General features: G+C 41.8%; 1 protein-coding gene across 1 annotated transcript in view; it reads right to left on the reverse strand.

Moving 5' to 3' along the window:
- Window positions 1-1,721: 1,721 nt before the first annotated feature.
- Window positions 1,722-19,337, reverse strand: part of akap7 (A-kinase anchoring protein 7) — a 69,648-nt gene continuing 52,032 nt past the window's right edge. The window contains exons 11-12 of the mRNA XM_030046676.1: window positions 11,048-11,083; window positions 1,722-5,487 (exon numbers count right to left, since the gene is read on the reverse strand). Coding sequence (XP_029902536.1) covers window positions 5,267-5,487; window positions 11,048-11,083 — 257 coding nt within the window. The 3' untranslated portion in view covers window positions 1,722-5,266. The remainder of the gene's footprint in view (window positions 5,488-11,047; window positions 11,084-19,337) is intronic.

The raw sequence follows: 19,337 nt of genomic DNA on the forward strand, positions 1-19,337 counted from the left end.
CGGCGATTTTTTTGCCAGCATTTCTTGCGGATTCAGCTGTGTTGCTTTTTGCCTGGATGATGGATTTATATTCCTCGTATTTATTTAAGATTACTGTCTGCTCCTCCGTCGTAAAGTAGCTATGCGGCTCAGGTGGATTTTTCCATGTCTGCAATTGGTCGTATGCAGCAAACACCGCCCTTTTTATGTGAGCGTGCACAGATCTAGGCGGTATTCAATACAGACGTACTGGTACATAACGTCAAGCTAACAGAAACGATAAAGCTCTGAACAACCTGTTGCATTACGCAAGCGTTACAAGTATGGAAGCCCAGAGGGCAATTCTCCTTGCGATTGTAGCCCAACTGTCTGAGCAGGACATTACTTTTAATGGATCATTAATAATAGGGGCACTGCAAAAGACCTTTTACATCACTGCCACTGCTTTGGCGATCAGACGCACAAGGAGACCTCCAACCCGTATCAGTGGTTATGTGGAAACTGTAGTTCCTAACTACACTGACCTGACTTGTCACTCATTTTACAAAATTTTAGCAGTGACTTGTTTAAATAAAGTATTCAAGAATATCAATATATTCAATGTTCACTATGAAAAAAAAACAAAAACAAAAAACAGTTACTGTTAAACATTGTTTCCAAGATTTGTAACATAGGCCAACACAAATGTGTTTCAAGTTTTTAAGTTGAATAAAAGTTGCCATATTATTGAAGAAAAACAATAATATATGTATGATCTATCATCATACTTACCACATACTTTTACCTCTTCAAATGATGGGCAACATTTTAAACATTAAATACAGGCTGATGCTGATTGGATAACACCTCTGACACACCCACAAAACGGAGGAAAACTACCTCCAAGGCATGTTTCTCTCTGTTACAAAACGTTACGACTGAACATATCATTCAATGAGACAACATCACACAACGCTACGTATCGTAACGTTGTTGAATACACTGGTAGATTGGAAAACCCTGGGTTCAGTTAGTGAGTTGATAACTGGCTTTGTGGTATTGAAAATCAGGATTGCGGATGTGTGGTTAACTGAAGCCAGATAACTAAGAGAAACCCCGGGTATGTAAATAGTAAGGGCCAAAAAAGCTTTCTTACAGTGGTATAGAATTGAGTTTATAGTGTATAGTTTAGAGAATATTATCAATCCAAAATGAAACTGACAGAAGGGCAGAGAAAAAGGCACACTTGCAAATCCATCTGCTACTTCAGCACCACGGACAGTGGCATGGATTTGTCAACACACAGCACAGTGAGGCTGCTGGTATTTCAGAGCCGCGGCTGGGGCTGTTGACTCTAACATATACAAACCTCAGTCAGATGAAGGATCAATGAGTCAGGCAAACTAGACTAACATATTCAACTAATCAACCCCTCTGGCCCTGCACTCTCTCTGCTGCTAAGGGATGGTGGGGGGTGGAGGCTTGGGGTTGATACCAGGATGAAGGCATTTTGTTCCCCATTACAAAATATGAATGAACCTTAGACATTTGCTAATAATAATTACTAAGTACTAAGTAAGAAAATAGATACTTTTTTTTTTTTTTTTAAATTTTGATGAAAATGAAATTTCTGTTAGTTGGTCATTGAGGGTTAAGGTAAGTTTTTGGGTGGGGTGCATGTAGTTGTGCACAAACACTCGCAGTCTCATCCTCTGCACACATACACACCCCCAGACTGAAATCAGGAAACAGAAAAGAGGATATTGGTTTCAAATCTCATATCCTGTTTTATTGTTGAAATATGGCAGAACAAGATATACAACACAGTACAAACAACAGCACACCCCCACACAAACTGACACACAGATGGACAAATGGGGACAAACAGAAAAGAAAGACAAATGTGTGCAGACAGACGAACACTAACGGCTCCTAGTTGTCCTGACTGATGGAGACAAGAACGTCTGAGGGGAAACGCTGATCAAACATCTCACAGACACAGTGCAAACTCCCACAGTCTCACAAACACACACACACACACACACACAGATCGACACGGAGACTAGCCATACAGTGCTGTCGAACAACACGTGTATTAAAGGGGATTTTAAGGAGCGATTAAGGATCCGGTGGCAGTACAAGATCAAAACTTCAACAGAAAGTGTGTTACAGAAAATCCACCCCGAGACAGAATTCAGCTGTTATTCACACTACAGTGAAACATAAATGTAAAAAAACACTGAATTTGTGCACATCGCCTGCGCTGACAACACTTGGATGGTGGATTTTATGAGAATGAGCTCATTTCCTCATTCACACCCATTGATACTACAAGAAAATAATCCTCATACTGAATCAGCGAAGACAGTCCCCACTCAAATTCTGAAAGAGGGAGTGAGAAAAACTGATTTAACTTCATAAGAACATGAATTCTGATTTAGGGTGGATTTTCACATTGAACTCAACAAGGCTCCAAGTGCAACTCTCTCAAATCGTGTACATTCCTAGATTCAAGAGAGTGAACATCACAGTGGGACGCTGTTTCATAAGATTTCATAAAACTCATTGACCATCACATCACTGAAGTTTGTGGCCTTGACACAGAGGTAACATTTCGAGGCAATGTGGATGATTTGGCCAGCAGTTATGACAATGTATATATATTTTTATCCATTGCACTGCCCCCACAGCCCAACACGATATTTTCTAAGGTCTATAAATGTTACCTAAGTACCGTCATCTTAAACACATACAAAAGCAATATATCACATCAATTTTAGTAAATTAAGGCCACTTTGAACAGTGGTAATCTGATGAAATGGCATGTAGCTTTACCTCCCCTCTGAAAATTGAAGCCAAATTAAAAAAAAAAAAAAAAAATCATGATTTTGTGCTTTTTTCCCCTTCAATTTAACGTGCAAAACCACGTCCTCTTTGCTTTTACTAATTTCAAAATCAACTCATTTCTTGCTTTTTTTAAATAGTGAAACTCAAACATGATTTGCGTAACAGAAAGCTTATAGGGTTGGCGGTTATTATGCTGCATCAGCATGAAAGCAGATAAACAATGTTTAAAAAATAATAATAATAATAATATTGTTGTGGTCAGACAGCCAACCAGTCACATCATCGCCACCATCATCATCCTCATCGTTATGAACATTTTGCTGTAAGTTGAAAACCTTGTCGTCAAAAATTCAACTTGAGAAATGTAATTAATTTCACGCTGACGCCCACACATTTTTGAATGGCTTCTGGATGAAATTCCGGAAAGAAACTTAAAAGCTGCAAGGTTTTCAGGCAACAGCATAGACTGTCTGCCGAACGCGATCTTCATCCTCGTCAAAATCAACTGTGTCCGATGTTTGCTTGGCTGCTACTGCTCTATTTGTACGAACAAGCTCCTCAGATCAGCTTACTTAGTGAAATACTGTAAACCTTCCATGAAACAGACCCTCAAAGAGGCTCTGCGTTAGACACTGGGAAAAAATACATTTACATCACACCTGCGAGAGACTGTTTAAAAACTCCAAATTAATTTAAAAATGGATTTCAAAATAAAATAGAAAAATAAATCATGAATCTGACCGCACGGCCCTGGGAAACTTTGACATGGAATTCATCTATAAGTGACAAAATATGCACAACAAATATCAATTAATTTGGACTATAACCATAAATAATCAGACAAAACTTTGGCTGCTTGATGCAAAAACAGCTGTGTCCAGTAGTAAGCTGTCTCATAAATGATGGTTTGATTTATCAAGACGAAATGCCCTGGGCATTAACAAAAATATTAGTGTGAGAACGTGTACTTGGCAAACTTTTAAACAAAAAACTGGGCTGGGCTACTGTAGTGGCAGTGGTGGTACGGTCTTTATTCTTTATTCTGGTTGTCACTAGCCAGCACCTCTTGGTCTTTTTGGGGCCCAAAAACAATAAGATTTATTATCAATTTATTGTGTCCAATCCACCTAACCTGCATGTCTTCTGTAAAGTTAGTGTTTGTCTGTTTTAGTGCTAGAACGATACCAAATTCATGCAGTTTGTATGCCCAGATCCTCCACGGGGCTTTGCAGGTCCTAGTTCACTCTGGAGGCGGTAAAAAAAAAAAGCTGGCACATGCATCACTAAAAAACATAAATGGAGTTGCAATTTCTGGTTGGGGAAAAAAAAGAACTCTTTTTTTTTTTTTTTTTTAGTGTCCTAATCTGATTGTCTCAGTGCGGCCTCAGCCGGAAACAGCTGGTCAATAGATTATAACTGTGACATAATTACAGAGCCGGGGCCAAATCGACAACAAGTGCAACTCATATGGCAACGGTAGAGCACCTCGCACCAAACAGACCGTCTCATACCAAACGTACAGCAAATTTTTTTTTTACAAAAGACTCATTTCCTCAATTGAATATGAACTGAAAGTGGGTTGAACCTGGTCTCGCTGCACAACACAACCCAATCAACAAAAACTCTCGCAGACCAAGTCCAACACATCTGAACGTCAACGGGAAGGCATCCAACCAGTCACGACTCCGACTCAGTCAGTCAAATCAGCCGAACCGTTGTTCTTACGCGTCCTCTTCAGCCACACAGATCACCAGCCTGCAGCCTACCGCATGCGCACGGGCAGACATCTGGTCTACGAGTGCGTCTGCGCTCTGATGTTTTGAAGATTGATGCTCAAAATAAAATAAAAGATTTATTGCACCCAGAACAATCAACTGGAGGGTGACGGTCACATTTTGTGTGTGTGTGTGTGTGTGTGGATACTGGGTCCTGTTTTAAGTGCACATAACAGGAAACCAAATTTTTCTACAAAAATAATACAATTTATCAAATCCTAAAGGGCAGTAAGTGAGTGGCACAGTAAAATAGTGAGCTAATGCTCCCTTTAAGCCTTAACTGTCTCTCTACAGGACTGTATTGTGTGCACATACAGACCGATAGCTGATATGAGGAGAGGATATCCTCACTGTCAGATGTTGTTAGTGAGTTAACTAGCAAGGTTAGTTGGCTGGCTTGTCAGAATAATCAGCTAGCATAGACCTCTAGCTACTTTATCTACTAGCATGTGTGTCTAGCTGGGTTAAGTGGGACAGATCGCTGGAATGACTGTCTATTGTAGCTGGCTAGCATGGCTGGCTAGCTGGATTAGCTGGTCAGCAAACTGGGCTGACTGGTTGGCTGGCTGGCTGGCTGGTTCAGGCTTCATGTCCAGGGCGTACTGACTGTTCTCCTGGTTAGCCAGGCCCGGCTGACTTATTCTGGGCGGCTGCTTTTTCAGTCTCTGCGACCCAGTCTGATGCCGTCACTTCCTGGTGTCTGTGGTGGAGTTCGCCGTAGTGTCCATCTTCGCCGTGGTTTCCTCGGCGCTGTTCGCCGGCTGCACTGCCGCGGCATTGGGCCCGCCCCCGTTCTGAAGTGTTTCCTGTTTGTATTGCTGCAAGGCGCGATTGACGGCGTCCTCGACCAGTCGCCTGCTGACCCTCAGCAGCTCCTCCTCATCGGGCTCTGGGCGGTGACGCGCACCTGGGAGAGACAGGAGGACACAATAAGAGAAAACGCACACATGGGCACATCTCTGATCAAATCCAATCACGAACACAAACCATGATGCACATTATCACATCATTTGGCAGTAAAAGGTGGATGTTTGTAGCCAGCACTGACAGGTACCAGAGCAGCTTGTTTTGTCGTGAAGTTGAACTCAGGTGACGCTGTGCATGGAGCAGAGGGAGAGCACAACATGTGGGCATCCCTAAAGAAACACCTTTCCTTTCCTTTTTTTTTTTTTTTTTTTTTTAAATGCAGTTTATGCATTTTATTTGGAGTCAGACGCAATAAACGCTTGCTGCAGTGCTTAGCAGAGACGGAGGAGCAGTGAAGTACCCAGGAAGCAGATGGACGATGTCCTGCTTCACACAGCAGTATTTAATAGCAGGGTGACGCATTCGCTTTTGCTTTTTTTGTGCTATGTTTAGGTGGTCGACTTTTTGGCCTGTTGGTGGCGCTGTGGTGGGCCAATCAGTTTTACCTTCCAGATGCTGCGTGTCAACGTTAAAACGCACCACTATCCCAAAGGTTCATCAAGTTTGGCCCAGCAGTGTGTGATACTGAGCGTGAAACTGTTGGCCTGGTGGTGGCGCTGTGGCGGGCCAATCAGGTTTACATTCACAATGCAGGACCTTAGTTTCAAAATCCATCACGCCCCTGAGTTTGTTCCCCCAACAGGCCAGCAGAGGCTCGTGTGTGATGGACGGACGAAGCCTAAACCAATTATAATATTATAAGTTACAGTCAAGCAGGAGAAATAACTTTAGATTAATGAAAGTTACACTTAACACACTGCATGTTAATGAAGTCCCTCGTCCTCATGCTGAATTGTTTGACCAGTTAAATTTTGACTTTATTCATACACAGTCTTTTTGGAACTCAATGGAATTAAAGGTTTGCTTTACACCAGTGTGTGCAGACATTATGAATATAAATGAACTTTAAATCAACCCCACTCCGGTAAAAAAAAAAAAACACCCACTGAAGCTCTGAATTCCCACTGGCCGTTTTGTTTGTGCCAAGTGCTGTGTGTTCTGTGCTATGTGATAGGAATGACATATTGGAAATCTTAATTCAAGTGGCATTTAACGCTATTAGCAGCGGAGTGAATTTAAATGAGCTTCCCATGGTGTTTGGGCGTTCATTTCATGTAAGGGCCAATTTTGTTGTCACTCCAATCTGCTGGAAAATGAAAACAGAAAAGATGCCATTAATAAGCTTATAACTGCGTTTCACTCGCAGACTGGATCCCACGACAATAGACTGCATGTGTCAACAATGGACACAATGCAACAGTTACCGAGCGCATGAGATAATGGAGGTTTTTCAGTGTATGATTTTTTACTTCAGCATCCCCAGAGGAATTACTGAAAGGAGATGGAGTTGAATCCCCAAAACCATTTACTGCTCTGCGGTTATTCCTTGTGATAAAAACCATAATATGACATAAAACCAGACAGTCTGACAGCCAGTCAAACGGATGAGTCGGACAGACATACACCCAGTCAACCTGAAAAAAAATGAAAGAGGCAAAAAGTAAAAAATTCAGACAGAAAGAATGCCAGTCAGGCTATAAGCCATCCAGAGGAAGAGACAAACAGGAGGTCACTCCAGTCAGTCTTACACACACAAACATAGTGGCAATGCCTCAAAAACAACAGCAGCCAACTTGACATTTGATCCTCAAAAGCCTAGCGTCAATCTCCACACCAAACCAAGGAAAAGTCCCACTGGGCCCATTCATTTGTTTCCATCTGAAAGAGGTTTAGTTCTCTGGCGGTGATGTAAGCAGTAGAGACACATTTCCCAAGTTTGCCTCATCGTTTCAGTGTACAGTGAAGAGAGATGTCAGACAGGAGAGAGAGGAAGTGAGGATGACGAGGATTGTGAGTCACAGTCGAACCTGCAAGTTTGTGAGTCAGTTGAACCTGCAACGTCAAGAATAACAGCATTGATTTTATAACTTGCTGCTCTTTCTTTTGGGGCTGCGTTTGCATGAGCACACCTTTTATTGCTGCCCCTTGTTATTTTTATTTCCTCGCTGATTCACAGCTTGTGTCATCTCTAAGTGTTCAGTGTTTGTCTGGCTGAGCTTTCTTTTCTTTTTTTTTTTTTTTTAAATCGCTTTTTTAAATACTTTTCATAGGTGCTTTAGGTCCAGACGATATTTCTGCCAATGCGTTCTGTCTCTTCAGCTCCCCACACAAACTGTTAACCTTCATAAAACCAATCGGACTACAAAAGTACATAGAATCCGTTAATAGAGGTTAGTTTAAAAGAAAAACACTTTCATAAATATCCAGATTAAAAATCAGTACACCATAACGAATAACAAGAAAGCCAGTTTATAGAAGGGTTTCTTGTAATTATTTAAAAGCAGATCCTGATTTGGCAAACCTCAGTTCATCTGGCAGTGCTTTCCACAGTTTGGGGGCCTGTACAGTAAAAGCCTGGTCATCCTTTGACTTCAGCCTGGATTAAGTACAGTCAGTGATGCCCTGGCTGAAGCTAGCAAACTGTGCTCTGGCTCGTAGGGAACTAAAACATCAGAAGTGTAGGTGGTGGGGAGACCATGCTCAACTTTAAAAGTGATAAGTAGAATTTTAAAATCAACTCTATATTTAGCCCGCAGCCAGTGCAAGGAAGCTAAAATGATGTATTCATTTGGCTCCAGATCAAATCCTTGCTGCAGTGTTCTGAACAATGAGAAGGCGAGAGAGGGATTTCTGACTTAGTGAGGAGTTACAGTAACCTAGATCTTAGGTGATGAAAGCAAGAATTACTTTCTCCAGGTCAGAGAATTATAAGAATGATTTAATTTTAGAGATAATCCTTAGTTGAAGAGAACACGATTGGTACCACTTCCTTAACGTGTTCATCAAATGCATGGTAACTGTCACAGGTTACTCTGAGGTTTCTGGCTGCAGGTTTAACCGAGGATGCTAAATTCCCAGGACTTTTTCTGCAAGAAGTCTGGAGCTCGGATAGCCAAAGAGGATAATTTCTAATTTAAAGTTGCCAAGAAACAGGTAGTTTTGGACATCCTGGACATCCAGGATTTTATGCAAATAAGGCAGTTTTGAACAGTTTGGGTGGAATGTGGGTTCCTTGGTTTTAGTGGAGGTATATCTGAATGTCGTCTGCATAACGGTGGAAGGAGACGGTGTGGGTGTGGATGATACTGCCAAGAGGTAGCATAGTTACTGCACAATTCATTTTTATACACTGTGCACTTTTTGTGCTTAAAACAGTGTATTACTACTAACTGAATCAAAGGCCACTTTAATAGGAACACCTGGGGATGTTCATTTGTTGATGACACGTCTATCCCTGTTGGATGTGTATTGATTTTGGGTGACAGAAAAGTACGGGCTTCTGAACAATGTGGAACTGAAAGACATCACTGTCCATTTAGAAAACAGAACTGGATTTCCAAAACAAATGAAAAGAGAGACCAACTCTCTGTCAAATGTCTACTCACACAGCGATGGATCAGTGTGGCACCAGCCTAAGGGGGCTCTATTGGACTTTGCAGGCCACTGGGGTGAACTAAAGTGACAACTGTGGTCCTGAAACTCTCTTGAACCCTTGTGACATGGCATATCATCCTGCTGAAAGTATCCATTTGACAAATGACAGACTGCAGTGAGAGATGCACCTGGTCAGCGACAAAGCCGACGTACACTGTGGCATTCTCAGAATTCATGGGACCAGGTGGTGAATTTCCACTCCCCAGTGATTCAATTTTGGTCATCATGCGCCCACTTAAGCCTCATTATCTTGTTTTTAGTTGTCAGGGGTGGAACCTGGCATCGTCCTCTGCTGCTGTAGCCAGTCTGCCTCAAGGTTTGATGGGCTGTGCTCTGAGATGCCTTTCTGCAGGGTTACAGGGTTTTACGGTTTTGTTTTTTAAAATGTATTTATTAGCACATTAGCAAACATACAAAAAGGAAAGTAATTAAGACAGACTGTAAGCCTTGACGGATTTTTAATCTCACCTGCACAAAGGTAAAAAAAAAAAACCAAACATAAACACACAAAAAAGACAGCACTCCAAGGACATTTATATTATTGCCTGCTTGTGGCAGCCTTGAGCAAGTCTTAACATTTTCCTGTGAACTTTGATCAATGACGTATTTTTACCCTCAAGACTGCAACGGACCTGATGCTCTGTTTATTGTGCCATTCCCAATGAATGTTGCACAAAGTAGTATGTGGAAATCCTACAAGACTGGTCATTTTGTTTTTGCTGGACCAGATGCATCTGACTGAACTATTATTTCATGTTCAAAGTTGCTTAAATCATGTGTCTAATATTTGGTGGGATAGTATTTGCACCTCTTGACCCTGCCTTCATGTGTTTTTTTTTTTTTTTTTTTTTTTTTTTTTTTTTTTTTACATGTAACTCACTGTCTGGACGAGGGAGTTTTTTGGAAAAATGTACTGATAAAGTGGTGACGATTTGTATGGAAACAGCAGTCAGCCAGAGAAAGGCCAGTATCAGCCAATAATGATGATGCATCAGTGTATTGCTGGGCCTGAGCTTCTGTCGAGTTACAGTTCAACTCGAGCTGTTATTGATTCAAGGACATCACAACAGTGATGGATGCTTGCTAATACAGGGGCTTGAACCCAGGTTCTCCTGTCTCCCAACTCACTACCCCGCTCTGCTGGCTGACAAACTAGCCACAGGGTATTTCAAACTGTCCATTTTGAATCCCACAACTTAAATGAAACTAATGAGACATGCTAGATGAATAAAGCCTAGCATGGTCTGCACATATTTATTTATCTATGGAGACTATTTATTTGCCCTTTGCACATTGATTTTATGCTGACGGTCTTTTAGTGGTTTCTCGAGTCCTGTTTTTAGTCTTTTAGTAAGCTTGTGAGTACCCGTTTGTGTCTGTGTCACATCTTTGTTTTGCATATGTACTTTGTCAGTGTTTTTAGTGTTTTTATTGTCAAATGTTTATGATGTTTTACTAACATGGACGCCCTCTGTTTTGCTGCAAAACAAATCTACCTACAGGTACAAATAAAGTCACCTGAACCTGAGATGGCCACATATGGGACCTATGGAATCAACAGAAAGAGTTTCTATCATCATTATTATTACTCTAATTATTATCATTGTTATTATAGTACAGTTGGGTATTCAGAAACAGTGCTAACTAAGTGTGATCATGTACAGCTGAAGGAAAAAAAAGCTACGACTACAGATAATCTATCGGTGATTATTCAAAAGAATTCTCAGAATCACAGAATAAAAAGGCCTTTAAAATTGTGAGATTGGGTACACTTGTATGAATTTTGTAATCACTTAGGTATACAATATGATTTTAAAACCATATTCTGAAAATGATCTAATCAGCGGTGATTCAGAAGTGAAAGTAATCACACTGAGTGAATTTGAGTGTTCCAGTGAAAGGCATTACAGCGTGTCATTTTAGCCTTTAATCAGAAATGGGTGACATTTTAAAAGGAACCTTCCCAACCCTCACTTGAAGAGATATGATTTGAGAAAGACACATACTTGTGCGTTTGGCATGGAGTGGGCTCTGAACCAAATCTGCAACACAAGCACAAGCAAAAAACAGAAAACATTTAATAAACACAAACACACACACACACACAAAAAAACCCACAAGAGCAAAAGACATCTTGGTGTCAACAATAGACAAAGGAAGATTTTTTTGGTGATGGCGGCCTATGACCAAAACATGTGCTGTTCATATTTTCAGTATGATGTAGCCAATTTAATAAAGGCTTTTTTAAAATGTATTTTTGGAAAAGAAGTTACCTTGTTAGTATTTATGTTACAATTTCATGGACACGGATATTTTGAAGGAATCATTGCACATGCTACTGACTGTGTTATGTTCCCAAAAAACTTCAAGACCTCACATTGTAATGGTGGGGTGAATAAAACGCTACAGCTCTGCTCTTTTTGGACCAGTTGCAATGCCAGACAGCTTGACAAGGAGGTATATTTTTGGTACTACCCATTTTTGGGTGGTAGAATTTTTATTTATTTATTTATTTATTTGGTGAAGGACTAAATCAGATGAGCCACTGCTTTAGAAACTGACTGGTTGGAGAATTGTAGAGGCCAATGTCCACTGTGTGTGTGTCCTAGCTCATGTCACATTTTCAGGATGTGGATTTCATGCCTACCAGCAATGTTACACATATGGATGCAACAGTAGCCTGGCTTCAGTTTGAGCTGTTTTCAGTGTTTTTAGCTCAGCTATGAATCAGGTATTTTAACTGGTCTCCCCTCTTACATGTTTTTGCATCATTCAATGGTATCAACCAGAAAACTGAACTCCTGTTCGCAGTAAAACAGTAGCTTTATATTCTTCTATAGGCACACAAAGGCAAAGATGGCCTACACTGCAACAGAGCAATCAAACCCGCGGGGGGGAAAAAAGGCTGCAGTACAGCCTATCATTATACATCCATTCATATTCATCGTTTCCATTGGGACTGAGATTGTAATGCAATAAAGAGATCATGCTATGTTTATTTTAGTAGTGTGCTTTGTGTACACGTGCACCCACGAGTGAAATCGCTTTTCACTTCTCGGACAGCAGAGTAGAAAGGTGAAAAGTACAGAACGTCACAAAACGGCGCTTGGCTCATGCCTGGACACAGAAAGAGGATAACCCAGCTGCAAGTCAGCTCTGCAGCACACGTGTAAATACAGCAGCCGAAGTGCCTCTGGTGAACATTGGCCTCATGATAGCAGGATTTAATCAGCCTGTCTGACGAGCACAGCTTTTCTTCTCCCTCGTTCTCTCTTAATTAATAGACACTTGATCAGTTCAATACTCTCTGAATTGACAGTGTCCAGAGAATATTGTGTAAACTTGCAATTTCGTCCGAGCAAAGGGATTTCAACCAGATAAAATGTCCTTGTTAATCCTTTTTCTTGCGTGTGTGTGTGTGTGTTTTAAAGCAGTGTGTGTGTGTGTGAGCATGATACCTCTTTTATCTGTCCATTTACATAATCTTTACTTGTCAACAAAAAACTCTTTATAATCGCAATAAAGGTGCCCTCTGTACCTGGTTACACACACACACACACACACACACACACACACACACACACACACACACAGATAAAGATAAGCCTTCAGCACTGTAGATAGATTGACTCCACAGCGCCAAGGCTGACAGGCACAAAGATATCTCTTTCACACACAGGCACAACTAATCTTTCTCAGACACAAATACACCGACTGAACAGAATCTCTCGCGCACACAGCATACTCTCACACATCCGTTTCTCTCAGTTATCCCGTCTCTCCCCTTGTTACACTCTCCTCCATCTAACTTCCTTTTTTATGCCCTCATACTCACCCTCATATCGCCGTCCCCCTCACAGTCTGTCTGCCTCCATCTCTAGCCCTGCTTTTACTTTTCCTAACCTCCCTCTCTTTATCTCAATCTCTCTTTTTTTTTTTTTCCCTCTCCTTGCTGGTGGTGTTGTCATGGTGACCGAACGAGAACCGGGCACTCTCTCCACCATGTCTTTTTGTAGGTCTGTCTGCATCTCTCACCTGTTTGCTTTCTCTTTTCCTCGCCCTCTCTCTCAGGTTTGTTGTTCTCTCGTGAGTGGTAAGCCTCGAGAACTCTGACACTTTCTCGACCTCTGCGTCTTCGGCTCCTTCTCTCCGTCTCAGTATTTCTCTCTGCCAATATCACTGTTACTGTTGCTTCATATAAACCCCAGGGTAAACCTCTTTGGACATATGGTGCAATCCAGACCATAAACTGTGTAGCCCTGTTTGGGTAGGATATGCTGGTCTGTGTCAAAGGGCAAAGCGGACATCAATCTGTTATTTTCTCCACAGGCTCTGTTCTCATCTCTCTCCTTTTGTTTTATTCTGTCCTTTCACTCTGCACGTTCCTCTTTCGCAAACTCTCCACCTCTTCCTCTGCCTCAGTGCTGAAGTCATGGAGTCATTCAGACAGGATGACATGCAGACAGGCGGCCGGAGCTGTTGGTATGTACGTACTTTGTTTGGGATCAGACTGTGCAATGTCAGTGAGCCGTCAGTCTGCACAATCTCTGTGTGACAGCTATCTGCTCTACTCTCAGCAGTTCCACTCCGGGCGCCTCTGCTCTGCTTTACTTTGCTTTGCTCTTCTGTGATCTCTTCTGTGCTGTGTAAAAACCATTTCCAAACCATAAAGGTCTGGGTGAACTGTCATTCAATCTCCCTCTTCTTCCTCTGTCTTTTCCTCTTTAGCATGCCCCCTTCTCCAGAACCTGAGAAAGTGAAGCAGAAAAAAAAAAAAAAGAAAAAAAAAAGCCTGGCTGCCTTCTTCCTGCTTGGATCGCAGCTGACATTCTGCTGCAGCCTGCCAGGATTTAAAGTCAGCAGTTTTCAATACTTTGTACTTTATGTGATGGGGGGATTTCTTCTGTAATGTTCTGTTCCAGCTGAGTAGCTGCTCTGGTGACGCAAACTGTACTCTACACAAGCACTCCATATTTACTTGCATTATTAAAAAGGACCCAGGACCACAGCAAAGAACCGAAACAGACTTCAAACACTTAAACTGGGTAGAGCAGCAAAACTGATTACGTTTCTATACAGCCTAATAATTTGCTGCCGTGACTAATATACTCTTATTCCAAATGAACTGACTCCATTATAGCCTTACTAAAAGATTTCCAGGCAGCCTTTCATTTGTAATAGGAGGAAGAGGATAAGGAATATTAAAGGAGTAATGGGAAGAGGATGAGTTGGAGGAAAAGACAGGAGGGAGAAGAGGAGCACAAAATAGGAGGAGTAAAAATCTTCAAAGGTAGCACAGTGGGAGTAGGTGAAGACAAGGAAGGCGAGTGTACTTTTGCAGCATGAAGACATCCTTAGACACTTTAGAAGGAGAAAGACGGGGAGGAAAGCAGAAGGAAAATGAGGAAGGTGGATAAGGAGCATGTGAGGACAGAGAGGGAGGGCAGAGGTGGAGAAATTAGGATGGAAAAGAGGAGGGGAGGAAAAAGAGGAGTAGCAGGAGAAGGAGACAGCGGGTGTGTTTTAGGAAGGGTGGTGGTGGTGGTGGTGGGGGGGGGGTATTTATACGGCCCTAATGGTGGAGTGGTTTCCTCAGGAAATACCAGAGGCCCTCTCAGACACGGGACACATACTGCAGCACGGCGCAACACATTCACACAGCACTGAAGACAGTTCATAACCCTCTAACACATGAATAAACATTTACCACAAAGCTAAACCCAGGCAGTAAATACTATATATACTGTGTTAGGTGCACACACATTTCAGCATTACCTGCATGACCATATCCCAAGTATGTTCAGGTGTTCTGTGACCAAGAAATGAGCTTATTTAAGATAACACAATAAAGACATGACAAAAATCCAACACCTGGGCATGCTGAATACTACAAGACCAGGCAAGAGGTAGAAAAGCTAATAAATGACTGGAGAGGTTGTCGGTGCCATCCGTAAAGGATAGCTCCTCCATTTAAAGATTTTTTTTTTTATAATTTCACTTCCCTTAGTTGCACTGTAGGACAGTAGTGGTGCTATCTTCCTCTCATCATTACTGAGTGCTGGATACTGGCTGGATGCTCCAAATGAGATTATTTTTAAGAATATTAGCTGGGGGGAAGTAAACCTCCGTGGCAGGAGGCTAACAGTTAGCATTTGGAGCATCCAGCCAGTATCCAGCACTCAGTAAACAATGAGAGGAAGATAGCACCACTACTGTCCTGCAGAACAGCTAGAAGAGAACATTTGTCAAAATGAGTGAACTATCCCTTTAAAACTTGAGGACTGAGGCTCTGACTAAAGAGTGGTTGATATCATATCTACAATGCCCGCTGTCTTTGTTGAATGGTCCTTGAGAAAGGCAGTGAACCCGTGACTGCAGCAGGGTCACTGCGCTGCACTGTGCTCATTCTCAGTGTGTATCTGATCTTGGTTTGAGAGAAATGCCCTCCAGCCAGCGAAGATCTTGGTGAAATCGGCATGCATTTCTGCTTCACGAGATACTGGAGTGGAAGATCATTGTGGAAGAACCTTCACAACAAATGCAGATTGTGCTGAGTGAGATTATTGTTTAACAGGAGATGTGTGCATGCAATAAAAAAACGAATTCTCAGTTACAACACACGACTGAGGGTTGAGATTTAGAAATTAATATTCTGGCATGGTGTAAATGTTATGAGGTTTTACTAAAAATGTGGCCTTATTTGCCTGTATTATTAGACTTCTAAAAAAACTGCTTTGGAAAATAATTATAGTTTTGAGAATTTTCTCCACACAAACTCCCCTCCTTCATGCCAGAACAATGGACTGCAGGGCGTTGGTGCCAAGAAGTGGGAACGTCTGTTCCTCTCCTCCTCCGGTGCACAGCAATTAAATGGCTATTAGATTCATCACTGAAATACTGAACGCCATCAATACTCAAGTGAAGCTATTTTAACACTCATGCCTTCAATACATGGCGAGGGTATTTATGGTAAGGCGGAAGTAAAGTTAAACAGGAAATTGCACAAGCAGGCAATGTGTAACCTGGTCATCTGCCTTGCCACAGACAACAGGGTCAACTGACTGTACAGAAATGAAAACACGAAACACCTGCCTTCGTCTTTGTGACTCCCAGTTACTGATGCTACAGATACTACAGATGTGGAATGCCATGTAAAAATACTCAGAGAAATAAGATGTAAGAGCAAAGGAAACTGCATGCCCTGGCATTTAATGCGCACTCCAAGTTTTCACTGAATGATGATGTGCATAGGTTGTTTCTATCATTTTAACAGTTTAACATTTTAGAGTATCGCTTGAGCAAATTATTTCAACTTTTCCATCGTATTTTTAAAACATTTACATTTTCCAGTTGCATTAATATTTCAAGAACAAACAATTACTGCATAAAATGAATTACAGACATTAAATCTGTAAGGCTGGACAGGCCGGACGTCTCCCAAAGTCCCTTGGCGGGAGAACAAGTGAACAGCCTGTCCCGTCTAGTGTTAACAGGCAGCGGGCTAAAAAACTGTTATGCCTCATTTTGCCATCATTTGGTCCTCTTGCTCCATCTCACAGCGTGATTGTTGGCCAATGACAGTTACTACGTTTGCTATTTAATGAGTGTGAACAGCCGTGACTTGTTTCTGTTACCACAGACGAGAGAGAGAGAGACGAGCTGTGGTATAGTAAGGGTTGGTTTGTGTCTCCGGTGATCGATCTGACAGCCAGAAACCACCAGATTTTGAATTAAAGACATTCATCTCCTAATTACTTAATTTGTAAAAACCTAAACTGAGCTGAGCAAAGTGTTTTGAGCAAGGTGGAACTGTTGGCTGTGAGCCACACAGCTCAAAAGAGATAATGACACCACACGCCGCGCAAACCCAAGGCTCACCTGTGCCTCGGGTTTGGTGTTTTTCATGTGTGTGAGTTTCAAGCAGAAAACTGGAACATGCTTAACTTTTGCACTTTGCACTTTGACTTAACCTTTTTCGCATTCTGTCCAAACAGGCAGCCATGACGGGACATCCTTAGAGCCCTGTCCAGTCAACTTGGAGTTCATCACAATAGCAGTCACTACAGACAGAACCGCCATGCAGCTTAGCATGCTATAGAGAGACACTTTACCTTTAACCAACAGCATAACTTGTCTTTGTTATGACAGTCAGCGACTAAATCTCTCCTTGTATTTCACATAACACACAGTTCAAGCAGCCAAGAGGGAAGCTAACTTGATATGATGGTGAAATTTTTATTTTTAGTGCATCATCTACAAGTAAATGCCGGTAGCATCCCTCTTCATCCATCCATGCTGACAACTAATAACATCTTTCCACTTGAGTGCATTTGTTAAATGGTAAGTGCACTGTGGTCCTGTCAAAGCCGTTCTGCATATCAGATCGTCTCTGGTCCTGCCCCGAAAAATAAGCGACCAAGAAGACCAGTTGCGCCTTGCTGTTTTGAAAATGCAATCAAAAACTGTAGCTGGAATGGACCCTAAAAGCATCTACATCTCAAATTGATTTCACCTGAAAAGGCAGATGAATTGAAATCATTCCATTCAAATGAATATTTTAAAAAAAAATTGTGAATAAGCCTCAGAAGATGCACACACCGTGGAGCACAAACTGTTGCCCAGATATGGATTTCCTGGTCAAACTCTGCCGTGGGGTTTTCACATAATCATTCCTGTTACGTCTGTGATTCATGATGGCATTTAAAACTTGAACGTTTTCATCTGTATATGTTTTTCTCTTAAGTGGGACTGGATTCACTGAATTATGCGGCCGCTTTCCAAACAAAACAATTAGCTACACATTGCATACGTCACAGCTGGGTGACCTTTGGCGCCGCCTTTCCTGCTAAATTTTAGATGACAATCACTCCAGCTTGCTACTGAGGCAAAGAAATACCTGCTTTATGTGTGCAATATAAAGGCAATATAAAGCATTAATAGGCTCATTTATTTGAGCAAATGCCACTTGCTGTGTGTGTGACACGGTGATTGTGCGACCAGTCATCATAGGTGGCTGACCTCTTCTTCTGTTTTTTTTTTTTTTTTTTTTTTTTTTTTAAATTGCACTAGTCCCTTTCACATAATAAATAGGATGTCTCTTTTTTTTACCTACAAACAAATGTCCAAATATAATAAACTGCTTTGAAGACATTGGGGAAAACACCACTGCAGCTGATCAACTTTAACATATCAGAGTCAGATGACGACAGGAGTTGTGAGGCCTGTGACTTTGCAGGAAAAAGCTCAGTCCATTGTTCCTTCTGGACGAGTCTGAGGTCAACTGTACGGTGATTTAGGCCCAGCTGTGTCTCCCTCCTCTGTGTCAGGACTTGACTTGGGGCTAAAGCAGTCAGTCATTCAGTATTCTGGGATGGCTTTGTCACCATGGTGACCTAGTTCACCGAGCTGTCGCCGGCTTTGCACACACACAAATGCACACACACACACACACGCACACACACACTTCAGGAATCCAGTAGCATGAACAAAGACTGTGTGGAGAGATTTGTGTGTGCGTATGTGCGTGTCATGGAGTGAACGAAGGACAATGTGTATAAAAGAAAGAAAGTCAGTTTACACGGAGACTGAGGAGTGAAAGAATGGAGACCCTGGAGAAATGGATGTGAACTGAGGAGTGGTGCCTGCATCTTCACTCTTCATCTCTTCCTCCTCCTCTCACTCTCATCACATGTGGTCAGCAAACTGTATGCTTCACTAGACATGCACAGACATGACTTCTCTCACTTTCCCCTCTTTCTGAGCCTGTCCTTCTTCCTCCCTGCTCCTTCATCCTACCTGACTGTATTTCTCTTACACATAAAAATGTCTCTCTCTAACTCTCTGTGCATCTCCCTCTCTTTTCATTTCTCCCTGAATCCCTCACACATGCACATCCCCACTTGAGCTGGGAAATAACTCAGTTGCAAACTGAAAGTTTTCATTTGTCATACCAAGGTCTTGCAAATGTGTTGCATTTTTATAAAAATGAAATCATCTGTCCTCTCCTGTCAAGGTCACCTCTCTTCTCTTCTAATTTGCATTGCTAGTGCAGAAGAATAGCTCCTGCATTGGCAAATCACATGCTGAGCTGCCTTTCTGCCACTCACTGTGAAGATGCCACTTCATTAAAGACAAAAGCTGACTTTATCTGTTGATGGCAAGAGTGCGAATAAAAGCGTGAACACAAAAAAATCCAAAAAGGTGTGCCGTTCGGCGCGTACGCTGGCTTAGAAAAAGATGACTCCGAGCAACAGCACTCTATCCATATGTGATGACACAAAGTGGTGACTACTTCTA

This window comes from Myripristis murdjan, chromosome 24, assembly GCF_902150065.1.
Source record: "Myripristis murdjan chromosome 24, fMyrMur1.1, whole genome shotgun sequence".
In the NCBI taxonomy this organism is placed as follows: domain Eukaryota; kingdom Metazoa; phylum Chordata; class Actinopteri; order Holocentriformes; family Holocentridae; genus Myripristis; species Myripristis murdjan.